The sequence below is a fragment of the Frieseomelitta varia genome, unplaced genomic scaffold, assembly GCF_011392965.1.
Source record: "Frieseomelitta varia isolate USP_RPSP 00005682 unplaced genomic scaffold, Fvar_1.2 scaffold_493, whole genome shotgun sequence".
NCBI classification, from domain to species: domain Eukaryota; kingdom Metazoa; phylum Arthropoda; class Insecta; order Hymenoptera; family Apidae; genus Frieseomelitta; species Frieseomelitta varia.
Genome location: NW_025110249.1, coordinates 369,899 through 384,237, shown reverse-complemented (window position 1 = coordinate 384,237; position 14,339 = coordinate 369,899). Strand labels below are relative to the sequence as shown.

Sequence of the window (14,339 nt, the reverse complement as noted above, 5' to 3'; positions counted from 1 at the left end):
ATAAAATGGATTTTGAATTTTCTTTTCTTCTTCTTCTTCTTTTTTTTTTTTTTTTTTTCGTTGGAAGCGAGATCGCGAATAATTTACAGTTCGATGGACATTGTCCGTGTTGTGTGTCCTCCTTGGCGTATCGAGATCCCTTCTCCTCGTGGTAGCCCGAGAAATTCGTGGACGTTGAATAAATGTCCGGCGCTCGTTCCTTCGACGGCCCTCAGTGAAAGTGTTCGAAACGCGTAATTGATCATCGATTACAAACGAGGGAAAAGTGTCAGATATTTCGCCATCATCTTCGATTCATTGTTACTTACTTTATTACGCGTTAATCTTCATTGTAAATTGTATTGTTCGTTTGATATTTGTTAATACTGTTAGGCGTGGAAATTAATTTAGTGGCTTTTTGGATAATCTTAAGCAGCAAGTGGTGGGATCATTTTAATAGGAAATTCCGTGACAGAGAGTTCTGAGGAGAATTTTCATTTGGCAAGTCCTTCGAAATTTCAATTGATCATGAAATTTTGATTGAGAAAGAATTAGTTTTAATTGGAAGCGAATAGAAAAAGCATATATATCTTCTTCTTTCAATAATCTACAATGTGTATTAATATAATTCAATGCAAATTAATTTCTAATATTTTCCAATGATTGTGTTGTACAATTTTTTTTTTATTGTCGACTGATGATTTTTCAAAATTTACCTTGAAATCTGCTATTGTTTGTGTCGTTTCCTCGCCAGAAATAAATAGGCTTAGAGAGATCTTTTGAAAAGCCTCCTCTGAAAATTGAATATTCGTGTATCTGTCTGAGAATAGACGATATTTACTAAACGTCGTTTAAACAATTGATGATAAATGTTACGAACGTGTTATTCGAATCTTTTTCACCCGTTTTACGCAAAACAACACTTCGTCTCTGCGCGTTTCCATAATTTAGATTCGAGCTCGGCGTGACGACAGCGTCGAAAAACCAGTCGACTGCTGATTTTTCTGGGATAAAATTTCAGAAATTCTCGAGTTTCTGAAGTCGAAGATGGGTCATTGTGATTCTATGGATTTACCAGGAATACGTCCCGGACGAGCATGTACGAACTCGAGGTTTCGTATATAAATCATCGAGATGCAGACATTCCTGCGATCAGTTTTTGTCGCGAAAGCATGAAACTCGGATCTTCCGCCGTCTTTTTATTATCATTTTACGACCATAACGAAATGTTGAAAGAAAGGACGCTGGTTCTGGTTAGGCACAAACTCGAAAACAGAACTCATCCTTAAAAAGATTCTTAATTAGGTGTTTGTCTATTTTTTTTTTAAACTCGTTGAGGCCCAATTTTGCATTAATTTGACTCGTAGTTTTTGCTTGCAATCGATTTACATTGTTGAATACCGATCGCTGTTTTAACAACCGTCGAAGAGAACTAAATAAAAGTGGAAAGTTCCTGCACGGTTTTGTAGTTAGGACACGAGACGTATTCATCATTTTTGAAATTACGGAAACTTCTTTTGTATTTCTAATTGTATGGTGCATTATATTATTATTTTACAATTCGATCAATTTTTGACACCGAAACCAAGTTCTAAAAGAAAGTTTCATCACAATGAAATTATTTCAACTATGATATCTTCAATATTTGATTAATTATCTATTTAATTTTAGTGTAATTTAATTAATTAATAGTGTCCTAACGATATTGTATTTATATTTATTAAAATTTATTAATATGCTGCATTCATTATTCGTTATTGACTAAAAATTTCCATTTATTTAACTCACATTCATTAAAATGTATGTTTATTAAATATTCATTAAAATATATTATACTGCATTCATAATTATCCATTCAAAATTCTTCGTTAAAATTTCATTAAAAATTGAAACGATGTGTTTTCTCTGTCTCCGCGTCATTCTTTTTTTTTCTCACAGAACTTTCTTGATTACTCAACATCTCACACTTTTCAGTTAGCATTGCAATCGCGCAACATCTACGCGTTATTTCACGTTAGCTGGCCCTTAACAAATTAAATAAACTTGTCGGTCAAGTTGGATGACATTTCATTCAGTTGTACAGAGTTTACGACATAGAGTGCTCAAGCGTGATATACACAGTATTGTATATATCCCGTGTACAAGCGTAATCTTGTCGCAATGCGTAAGAAATTGGAGAAGCAACGGATAATGGTAATGGCCACAGTCGGGCAGATCAATTTTTCGGATTTCTTTTTCTCGCGTAAGCATTTTCGCAATCAATCGTCACGTAAGCGATCGATGACGCGGTTTTGTAAAATCAACGTGTACCTTCTTTCGTCACACTTTCTCAGACACTGTGTTCCATTCATGTTATCAACGCTATTAATTCGTTAGCCTCGACTAACTAAACATAAGCGTATGTATATATATATATATATATATTTATCAAGTGAGTATTCGTTGCAAAAGAAACGTCGTTTTGTTTTCCGCTTCTCTTTTACAAATCTAGTATATACATACATGTATTTCGTCACGTCTTAATGGTCTGAGAAAATGGAAGTAAAAGTAAGAGTTTCGTAATGTTATGTATGTGTGCCATGAGCGAAAGAATGCAATTATTTTGGGAGGAACTATTTTTAAAATTATAAGTCCCGCTGGAGGGATCGAGGCACTCGAGTGTCCATGCAGGTATGTAAATAGGACAGCCTTGAATTTTAAGCAGACCAGAACGTCAGAGCCAGAATGCCATTTCGGCTCAGAAAGGAAAGAAATTTTTCGGATGTTTCGACTCTTCTCCGCGTGTCTGATTTAACCCGGGCAGTTACGGAATTTCTGTTTTTCATCGTGTCTGTTAATGGTTCATGAAAAATCGTGGTGGTTTTATGCAAATGGTTCAGAGAATATAGCAAACAGAGAAAATAAACAGAACCTCGACTGAAAATTTGTATCGATGCGTTATACTTTGGTGCTGTCTTAAATAGTATATCTTATATGTAAACAGAATCAACGATGAATGAAATGAGAAAGACTTTTATTCTTGAAAAATTGTAAAATTTTTCGCCTCTGGAATCGCTTTTTTAATGACTAAACTAAGTGAAACTAAATATTTTTATGACTGTAATAATAGACCATCAAGAAATTGAAATCTCTTTATAACGAGTGCTTAAAACTTGCTACACGATTTCCGCTTTTCATTGAATTTTAAATATTACAGTTAAATGAGAAAAATTCAAGAAGCTTTTTTAACCGTAATATTCAATAAATGAATAAATAGACTTCAATTATAAAATCTGGATCTGGTTCAGAAAATAAATTGAATTTTTTCAAGCTTTGGGATATTCGAATTTTTATTGAATTTTATTGAACTTTGAACGATATAAATTCGAGAAATATTCATGTCTCATCCGCGAAATAGTCAAAATAAATTGGAATATTCATAAGCAGGATATCTTGTTTAAAACCAGAAAAACATTGACCAAGTCAAAGAGGAAGAGAGGAACATAAAGAGGAAACGGAGGAAATGAAGATAAATGAAGATAAATGAAAATAAATGAAAATAAAAATGAAAATAAAGAGAAGAAGAAGCTGAAGAGAAAGAAGAGGAGAGAGTGATAAAGATGAAAAGAGGGTAATAAAAATGGAAAAGGAGACGTTGGCAAAGATGGGAAGAGTAGAAAAGGGTGGAAAAGATAAATTAGAAAGGGAGAAGAGAGTAATAAAGATGGATGGAAAGGAAGGAAGGCTAAGAAAATAAAGAGAAAGAAGAGGAGAGCATCTTCGACAGTGTTCAATTCTTTCTTTTTTCTTTTTTACTGATTGAATATTAATCTCATCGTTCGAAAGATTCCTTTTTAGATGATCTTCCGTTTATCCAAGGGGTTAAAATGTTGTTCTTTCTCGATCTTCGATGCAACTTTCCGAGAGATGGGTGCAAGTTTTTCTATAGTTTCTCTTATAGTTTCAGATAATGTGAATTTACAACCGTGCTCTCTCTATGTGTGTGTCTGTGTGTTTCTTAATTTGGCGTATAAATATTCAAACTCTCGTGTGTCTCTCTGTCGAGAAAAATGTCGATGTTCCACCGAAATTTCTAAAAGTGGAAATTTATCTTCTACCAGGATAGAATAGGTTAACAGGTCGTTCGAGAAACAGTACAATTTCTCACGTTGGACGGCGATGGAAGTTGAGGAATGCAGATGAAGCCTTTGTTTCATTAGAAGATAGATGATACTGCGTAGAAGTGTTAGACCACCTACGTTGCTGATTTACTAGGTCATAGCTATGACTCACAAGTATTAGAACACCTACTCGTTAGACATTTGTTGAAAAACTTTCATAAACTTCGGTTCATTTAGCACGTGGTTCGTGTTACAACAGTGAGATAACAGATTCGATTTGTAAGGAATAAGTTCTATCAACTATCTAAAACAATTCTCTATTACTTCACCGTTTGTTATTGCAAAAAAATAATAATTGATGGCAAAATCATTACTTAAAAAAAATTGCAACCTAATTTTATATTTCTCAGATAGTACAAAATTATGTGATATTGGAAAATTTGCTGCTTTTATTTTCCAATTATTTTACTATTAATCTGTTGTATCACTATAATATAAAATGCTAGTTTATTAATACTACGTTCCACATTAAATCATTAAAAAAAATATTTATATATATAAAAGTTAAAAAAAATTAAAGTCACATACCATGCAAAAATGATTTTCATTTCTTCCCCATTAAAAGAAATAACCAAAAGTGTTCGAAAAAGAAAAATCAATGTAAAAATCAGTAATTTCACTAATACTCTAATAACATCAAGTATGTACTCGTCTCTAAAACTAGAACGATCACGATGACAAATGATTTCCGTACGATGCCGCGGCAAGTATAGTGAGAACGACTTGCTATACATCTCCTATCGTCGAGAGCATTCCTTTCCTTCTGTAAAATGATCTAGCGACGACGGCCAGTGCACGAAGGAGATGGAAAGGGAAAGTACGCGATGTTTCGCAAACCGGAACTTTTTCTATCGATTATTTAATCGTTATACTTGCGACCTTACGGACTTTCTATGAACGACAGCGCGATTATTCGGATTCCCGCGATTATTCGTTCAGACACCTTCTGTACTATTTCCTCGTTAGCCAGGAGTTACGTTTCGCGTTCACGCTTTACACTTTAATACGGCCTTTGGCTCTCGTATGCTCTGTTTCATCTCGTTTTCTTTTCTTTCTCTGTCTGTGCTTCACTTTCTTGCTGTCTTTTCCGCGAGGCCATTCAGTCAAACGCGAAATCGTTTCGTTAACTCTACTTTGAAGCAAGGACAACGAAGAAACGGGCAACGAGTTATGTTCAATGTATTTATCATCTCGCTGAGAAAATCGTTCGCTTTGTTCGCCTAGAGCAGAGGAGGGCTCCTCAAAACTTTTCCCTTTTTTTCACCCGAGCAAATATTTCCGCGACTCTGAATATGCAATAATAAATCATACAGAAAGTTTTATTTGAAAACGATTCTTTGGTACCAAATCTTTGGAATTAATTTTCGAGTCGTTGCGTGTCTGCGGATTTTTTTGCTAAAATTTCTGCGACCCCCAAATTTAGTTACGCGACCTCTTTCGAGAAACCCTGGCCTAGAGTGTAAATCAGTACAGTTTGAGAATATTTCTAGCGAACGGAGGCGTCAAGATCCCCTCCTTTGCGACAGGCTGTCGTCGGTTTTCTTGCTCTTTACCTAATACTCGCGAAATTTTTCAGTGTTTCAATATTGAATTTTCGTCTGGCTCTTTATGTATGAGGGTGTTTGGCACTTGTATTAAAATATTGCCACTGAGCAAATATACTTTTAGAAATCGACTGGGATGATAAGTATGTAATATTCAGTGATGCGCGTTGTCACTTGTATTCATATTTTAATTATTATTGTTGTTTATTTTGCTACTATCTTATTATTATATAGAATTTTTCAAGTCATTCAAGATAATGTAAAGCGATATCATTACTTGGGAATGTGATACTCAATTATATTTACTATCATTTGTATGAGATCATACATATGTATTTTATTCCAAGATATTATTATTATTATTATTATTATTATCATTCGTGTGTATTTTATATGATGTTATGTAGTTTTCAAGCCCTTCAAAATATAAAACGATATCATTAATCAGCGACATCATATTCAATAGCAACGATACACACCATCATTCGAGATCATATGTATTTTACTCCCAGATATTATCATTATTCGTGTATCTTCAAATCCTTCATATAATATTTTAGTCGAGTCTATTTTATCACATTTCAGTCGAGTTAGTCTGCTTTACTATTATCATATTATTATACATTTCCATATGTTATTATATACTTTCCAAATCTTTCAAGATACTCTGAAACAATATTATATTATACAACTACTCAGGAACATTATACATAATAATATAGAGAGAGTGTTTATAAATTGATCATATTATTATCATGATAATAAATATTCGACTTTCATCACTTAAATAACACGTAGTATTTGCAATCTGTGTTCCACAGAGTCACTTATAACACGTAAACATATGCGTTTCTGAATTCATTCGAAAATTACAATTATGCGTGTATCTATTTTGAAACAAGGGGAATATTACTGTGCGAGTTGTTTTCGATTTTTATTTATTTCGTCGTGGATCCCGTATATTTCGTTCGACTTCATTATCACTTATTATATTCCTATATATTGCTAATATTTCACTGGAAAACTCACCCCAATATCCTGCCAGCGTCCGGACTCCTGTAGAAGTCGCATCTGTGCAAAGGCCTCCTGGGATCATCGTCGTACCTTTGTCCAGCTGCTTGACACAGCGCGCGATACAGTTGGAACTGGAGGACCCCTGCCACGAAATTCCTGTGAAATATGAGAGAAAGTGAAATTAAAACTTCGCCGCGAATTTCCCCGTAACGAGTTTCATCAGTTATATCATATCTCGTCCACACCAATTATATTCCAGGGAAAATATCCCTCTTTCACTGACAGATTCACAGTGCAACGAGACGCAAAGTAAAGCAACAATAATAACAATCGAATGATAATGACAATGGATATTCTGAAACAAGAAAGAAACGAAGCGATGGATCGTTTAATTGACGACCAGCGTTTAACGACCTCAACCGTGGTGACTTTTTGACAACCGTGAGGGAACGTCTTCCTCAAGGTCAGTGTCAACGTGGTCGATTCGCCATTTAGAATTCATTCCAACGAATCGTATACACAGGAGGTCGTGCTTGTTCATCCTCATGCGGATAGATCTCTCTCGGAGTATTATAGCAAGGTGGATAAAAGAGAGGAAAGAAGAAGATCGACAGTGAGAGAAAGAGAGAAAGAGGAGCTCGTTTCACCGAGACTCTTCATCGACAACGACCTTTACGTAACAAACGCGGGGACTATCCTTCGCAGATTGTTGTTACACTCTCGTTCCTCTACTTTCCATCGAACAGAGTCTGGACGTCGTAGCCGGCGACGAGGAAACCGTTGCGACCGCGATCGCGAAAGTGAGGAATGTCGCCTGGCCGATCTTTCACTGGAGCGTCGATCGATCGGTTTCGTAACGAATCCGTAATTAGACTGTGGTTTTCGGTTGTCTGATTTTCGGTTGTCTCACTTTCGCGTGACAAATCCCCACCACTCTCGTACGATTCGTTCCAGTTGTTTTTCATTATTCCTTTCCTTCGTCGATGATTTGTTAACAAACAAATTTCTGGTAGAAGCGAGAAGTTGGCGATAAAATTGAACAGTTGAAAAATTTAGCATTACAGTGATCACTGTTGCAAAAAAAAAAAAAAAAATATTTCTTCTAAATCACTGAAAAAAAAAACTGTAATTCTAGATTTTATAAAAAGAAAATTTTAATTATCTTTCTTCAAAGAGAATTTCTAGATTTTATAAAGAGAATTATCTATCACACAATTGTGTAAATATCACTGCGCACTTTCGATCATTTGTTCTTTAATTCGTTTGTTGTTACAAATCTTGGTGGATAATTTAATATGCAGAAAATGCTATTTGCCGAATCATTGATGAAATTGTGTCTTTCAGAAAAAATTGTAAAAATTTTTAAAAATTTTGTAAAAATTTTTCTCTCTCATATAACGAGTTCCAATGATTTATATAAATCACTTTTCAATGTCCGCCTTCGAATCACTGTATTCCTTAAATTTATTTAATTTGATAAATTCTGGCACAGAGAAATTCACATGGCGGAAAAATACTGAACGATACTCTTTCTCCAATTCACGGATAAAATGATAGTGATTGTCGAAGAGTCACGAAATATTTTATCTGTTATTGATGCAATCACACGACAGATTCTATTAATTTATGTTACTGCCCGCCTTCGTTCTGTCTCTTCATTATAGATGCGAGCAGGCGTGTATCAATCTGAATAATCAGGTGACAAGGATAACGGAGAACCGATGCCAAACGGATGATCCTAATCTCGAATTCTATGTAATGTAGTACAAACAATATATCGATTTTCCACCGAATCACGAAGGTTAAGTTATCCTTGAAATTCAAGGTTCCCCTGAAAGTTTCTTGTAATCGAATTTTGATCGTTGTTATTCAACACATTAAGTAGAGTGTGAACGAAAAGAAAAAAAAAAATTTGTGGCGACCACCGTAATTGTTATATTCGAGCGTGCCCAAAAAAGGTGAAATTGAACGAGAGAGAAAAGCCCGTCCGACTCGATTACGTAGTAACGAGAACTTCCTTTTACTGATCAACCTTTGAGTTTCGCCTGTGTGATTACCACGGGATGAAAAATCGAAGCTCCTATCTTCGATGCAAGGGGAACAGGTAATAATATTTCAAGAAGGAGGACGTACACGCTGTGAACGGTAGAGCTCGTGATTCATAATATCGCTACCGTTTAAAAATTTCTCCAATATTCGAAATTCGTTCAATAATTAAGTCCAAGGAGAGGAAACCTTCATCTTCGAACGCCAGGGCTCGTGATTTACAAATCGCTGCCTAAGTGAAATTTCTTTGACACTCCAAATTTCGTAGATCGATTCGATTACGACTTTCATCGATATTCAGAATTTCGACAGATCGTTTAATATTCGTATACTGCTTCGGGGAAATCGATTCTCAATTGTAAATTTTGCAGATCGTTCGAAATTCACAGATCGCTCCGCTGTTTTAAAATTCTAAGTCAGTAAATTTTGTTTTATGTTCAAAATTGTTCAAAATACATAGGTCACCTCATTGTTTCTTTTAAGAAAGTTCTAAATTTCTCAATTTTGTTTTATATTCAAAATTTCGTAGGTCGTTCAAAATTTAGTGCGTCGATATACAGAATTTAATAGATCAAAATTGATAAAACTATTATTCTCGATTCTAAATTATTTCGATATTCAAAGTTTCGTAGATCAGAAAATTCTAAATTTTTCCGACGCTCGAAATTTCGTTGATCGTTCGAGATTCGTAAATGGATTTTCTGCGACAATTGAAATCTCGTAAATATCTCGAAATTCGTGGAGATGCTAGAGGGGAATATACTTGAATTTTCTCCGATGTTCAAAATCCAATGATCACCGAGAACATTGATCTCTGGTATTTCAACCTAACGTTAGATAACAATTCGCGTGGCGCCAAATGGGCCCGACTTTCAAATCCTGTTCGCTGCTCGGGCAGCTTCTTTCGTAAAGATTCGTTCGAACATCTTTTTTTTCCCCTTTACAAGAAAATGATGTCTCGCTTGCTCAATATCCCTATATCGAAGAAGCAACTTGATTCGATACGCGTGATTTATTTCGAACGTCAATGTTGCCTGTACGCGATATCCTTTACAAATAAAACCAGTTCTCGATCTCTGCTGCCCACATTTCGACCATCAGTTTTCCCTCGATCGAGTACAAACTGTTCGCACAGTAATGGCATGCATCTTGTTACACATACACAAACTGTCTGTTACATAACGATCTAACGATCTCGCGAGTGGTCACTATAAACATCGATCGTACGTTATACATTTCTAATGAGTATCGTGCGAGTAGGCGTACCGCGTTGTCTCTCTCTCTGTACACTACCGATCAAAAATTTCGTGAGAAGAGAATTTGGAATTTGGTGTGAAAAAGATTTGTTCTTGTTCAATCAGAAGACAAATTGATTTATATTTCTCATCTTATTTAATTTTATTACATTTAATTCTCCAGAAGTGGAAGGTACGAATAACAGTGAATTTTAAAGTAAATTTAAGAAAAATAGTACGAGAACTTTAAAAACAGTTTGCATAGTCGATTTTGTATTTTACGACTTTTAATTCATGATGTTGGACAATATGGGTTCTAAATAATTCACATATGGAATTATAAATGGTAACGAAAAGTTAATTGTTTAACGAAGACATTTGCTTGGAATTGTTATACTCTCTTGGCGTAATAATTGTAATAATTTTCAATTGAAAAGTCTCTGATGAACCTTACTAGAGAGTTAACTTTCTCCGATAAATAAAAAAAAGAAACATATTACTCAAAGTTATTTCAAACTCACACGCGCGATAAATTACGTTGCGTTCAATCTCGTACTCTTTCACAAATCGCCCACTACCAGAAACGATTCGCAAATCATAACGAAAACGTTGCTTTCAACCTTACTTTCCTTCACGACGAATAACAAATCCAAAACTGCTGAATATCACTCACAGCGAGTTGTATCATTTCTAACTTCCATTCTCTTTCGTAACCGATTTGGAAACGATTTCGAAACTGTTAAAGACTGTCAATAATCAGAAAAGACCAGGATAGACCAGAAATCGTTACCTTGGTCTCCGGTGTTCCTCGAACGTGGAGAAACAGATCAGTGGAAAACGGTGGCGCTCAAACTTTTGCGCGATAATGTATAGGCGCAGAAGAAAACGGAACCGGGGCCAGGCAAGAAAAGGAGAGGGAAATCGTGACGTAGAGCCGCGTGTCTCATGAAAGGGAGTAATAGTTGCACCCACGAGATTGGCAGCGGATAAATCCTTACGGGTGAGCACCTACGGCTTGGTGTACACGTAACCGTCGAGGTTGCTGTCGAGAGAGGAAGGACGAAAACGGAACGGTACAACAGGGAGAAAGGGAAGAGGAGTTCGAGCGTGTTACGCTGATTTGATTACACCGCCGATCTCCACGTCCGGTTGAAAAAGAGACTAAATATTCGTAATTGGAATCGAACCAGTTGCAAATATAATAAAACATGGTAAATATTGTAAAAATACATTTTTTCGTGCACTGTTAATTATGTATAAATACGTGCCATTTCTAACCTAATCGTCGGTTGTTTGTGGGACACGTAGAAGCACATAAAGTAGTAAAATTAGTAGTATAATAGAATAAAAATAGTAAATTAATGTTTGACAATTGAGATGTTTGGTGATACAAATAAATGTGATAAAATTGAAAACGTCCGGTTGAAAAGGAGAGTAAATATTTGTAATTGGAATCGAACCACTTGCAAACATAATAAAACATGGTAAATATTGTAAAAATACATTTTTTCGTGCACTGTTAATTATGTATAAATACGTGCCATTTCTAACCCAATCGTCGGTTGTTTGTGGGACACGTAGAAGCACATAAAGTAGTAAAATTAGTAGTATAATGGAATAAAAATAGTAAATTAATGTTTGACAATTGAGATGTTTGGTGATACAAATAAATGTGATAAAATTGAAAACGTCCGGTTGAAAAGGAGAGTAAATATTTGTAATTGGAATCGAACCACTTGCAAACATAATAAAACATGGTAAATATTGTAAAAATACATTTTTTCGTGCACTGTTAATTATGTATAAATACGTGCCATTTCTAACCCAATCGTCGGTTGTTTGTGGGACACGTAGAAGCACATAAAGTAGTAAAATTAGTAGTATAATGGAATAAAAATAGTAAATTAATGTTTGACAATTGAGATGTTTGATGATACAAATAAATGTGATGAAATTGAAAACGTCCGGTTGGAAGAGAGACTAAATATTTGTAATTGGAATCGAACTACTTGCAAACATAATAAAACATGGTAAATATTGTAAAAATACATTTTTTCATGTTAATTATGTATAAATACGTGCCATTTCTAACCCAATCGTCGGTTGTTTGTGGAACACGTAGAAGCACATAAAGTAAAGCTAGTAGTATAATGGAATAAAAATAGTAAATTAATGTTTGACAATTGAGATGTTTAGTGATACAAATAAACGTGATAAAATTGAAAACGTCCGGTTGAAAAGGAGAGTAAATATTTGTAATTGGAATCGAACCACTTGCAAACATAATAAAACATGGTAAATATTGTAAAAATACATTTTTTCGTGCACTGTTAATTATATATAAGTACGTGTCATTTCTAACCCAATCGTCGGTTGTTTGTGGGACACGTAGAAGCACATAAAGTAGTAAAGTTAGTAGTATAATGGAATAAAAATAGTAAATTAATGTTTGACAGTAGACAATTGTTTGGTGATACAAATAAGTGTGATGAAATTCCAAAAGAAAACAATTGAAAATACACGAGGTGCGTGGTAGCATTCGAATAACGTTGATCAAAATAGAATCCTTTGTGTTTCACGTCTCATCGATCCAACACGTTCTGCAGAGGACAGGGATAAAGTTGAGGTTTAAAACATACACTGTACAAGTAGTCGGACAATTGGTGTGTTTCGATTAAAAAAATTAGTTCTCAACTTTCGCAATATAACGTGAAGAATGTTTCTCCGTCTTTAATCTGTTACTTGTCGCAACAATTAAGTTACGAATAATCTGATAAATTGAAAGTGACATTATATATCTGTGTTGTACAAGGTCGTATATTTTACTTCAACGAATACTTGATATTCCATGAAATTTATTAACACTTTTAGAACGTGACCCAGAATCCGATATGAAACAGATGCATTTAAAATTACTTAGATATCTCGTTCACCTTTGATTATTCTCTTTTAAATTTATCTTCTTTTATTTATTATTCTCTTTAAATTTATCTTCTTTTCTATCAACATCCTTTTGCAACACGACTGATGTGTTTGAATTACTTCACTTCTGTTTGAATCATACGTAGTTAGTATTAGATCGGAGATAAAAATTAAATCAAAATAAAATGATGAGGGTCTCATTTGAGGCACGTTTCTAATAATTGTATATATAACTATTAACTGAGACTATCAGAGACGCCGGACTGCGAATTACACGCAGCTGGAAATTGTAGCGAAGCTGCAGAGAAAGGACCGATGCAACGTGACAGGGAGATTTTTGTGTATGGGGCACGGGGTACGTTACGTCAGAGCGAACGTTACGTGAAAAGTTTCCTTTTACGTTACTCTTTTGAATGTAAATGACGCTAATGAAGTAATTAAAGCTTCATAGGGAAAGAGAAGTGTATTAATTGAGAAGTAATTTTTTTTCTCAATTGAAAGAGAATGTATAATGGAACCAAAGCCTTTCATAATTTATATACATAGAAAAGTGGAAGTGCGTAATGCAAATACGGAAGGAATTCGAATCGCTGGAAGTACGAACGTCGAACGATGAAATAACAGGATATAAATGACACGGATGAAAGAAAAATTTAAAATGCACGGAAATGCACGGTGCGGCGAGTTGAAAACGAATTTTCCAATTGGATATTTTCTTACGAAATAAAATTTGAGAGATCAAATCTGAGGCAGTCTCATTTCCATCCACCGATATATATTTCAATTTATTCAAACTCACCAGGAACAAAAGCAATTAAAAAGCAATTCCCTTTGCAATTGAATACGATAACAAGACATTACAAGACACAGACCTGGTATTGAAATTCTATCCCAAAGTATCAGTGTTCCATTCACCAATCTAACTACGACTCGTTCGATCTCACGAAGAAAGGAACAATCACGAAGAAGATCAAGGGGAGGAAGTAAAAATAATACTCAATCAGAGTTTACTCGATCGGATGCGAGATGAAATGAAATTAAGTCAAGATCACTGGACTTGCGAACTGACAACGAGTCTACTCTCGCCTACTCAAATTCACCGAAACAACGAAATAATTAGTCACGTTAGAATCAGAGAACGTGCAGAAGTGACAAAAGAGTGTTAAATCCCCTGGCTTTGACAGGATCGAGAGCGAGAGGACCGCGTCCCACCTGTCCACTGTCGACAATTCCCAAACTCACCGTGGGTCCCGCGAGACTGCAACATTCTCGCGAAAAAAACTAAAAATAAACGTCAAAGCTACGTCAGGTGTTTAGCACTGGAAGCGACTCATACGCGTAACAGTGGGACTCACTGACGGCGGGCCCCAAGTGGGGATCACTCGGACGAAGAGGAAAACGAAACTGTTGCCCAAGGAGAGGGACGTTTTCGAGAGGCG

General features: G+C 35.2%; 1 protein-coding gene across 3 annotated transcripts in view; it reads right to left on the bottom strand.

Moving 5' to 3' along the window:
* The window catches only part of LOC122533058 (angiotensin-converting enzyme), an 80,678-nt gene that overhangs the window by 22,264 nt on the left and 44,075 nt on the right, over positions 1-14,339 (bottom strand). For all 3 annotated transcript variants that reach the window (XM_043662412.1, XM_043662413.1, XM_043662414.1), the window contains exon 11: positions 6,713-6,853. In XM_043662412.1, coding sequence (XP_043518347.1) covers positions 6,713-6,853 — 141 coding nt within the window. The remainder of the gene's footprint in view (positions 1-6,712; positions 6,854-14,339) is intronic.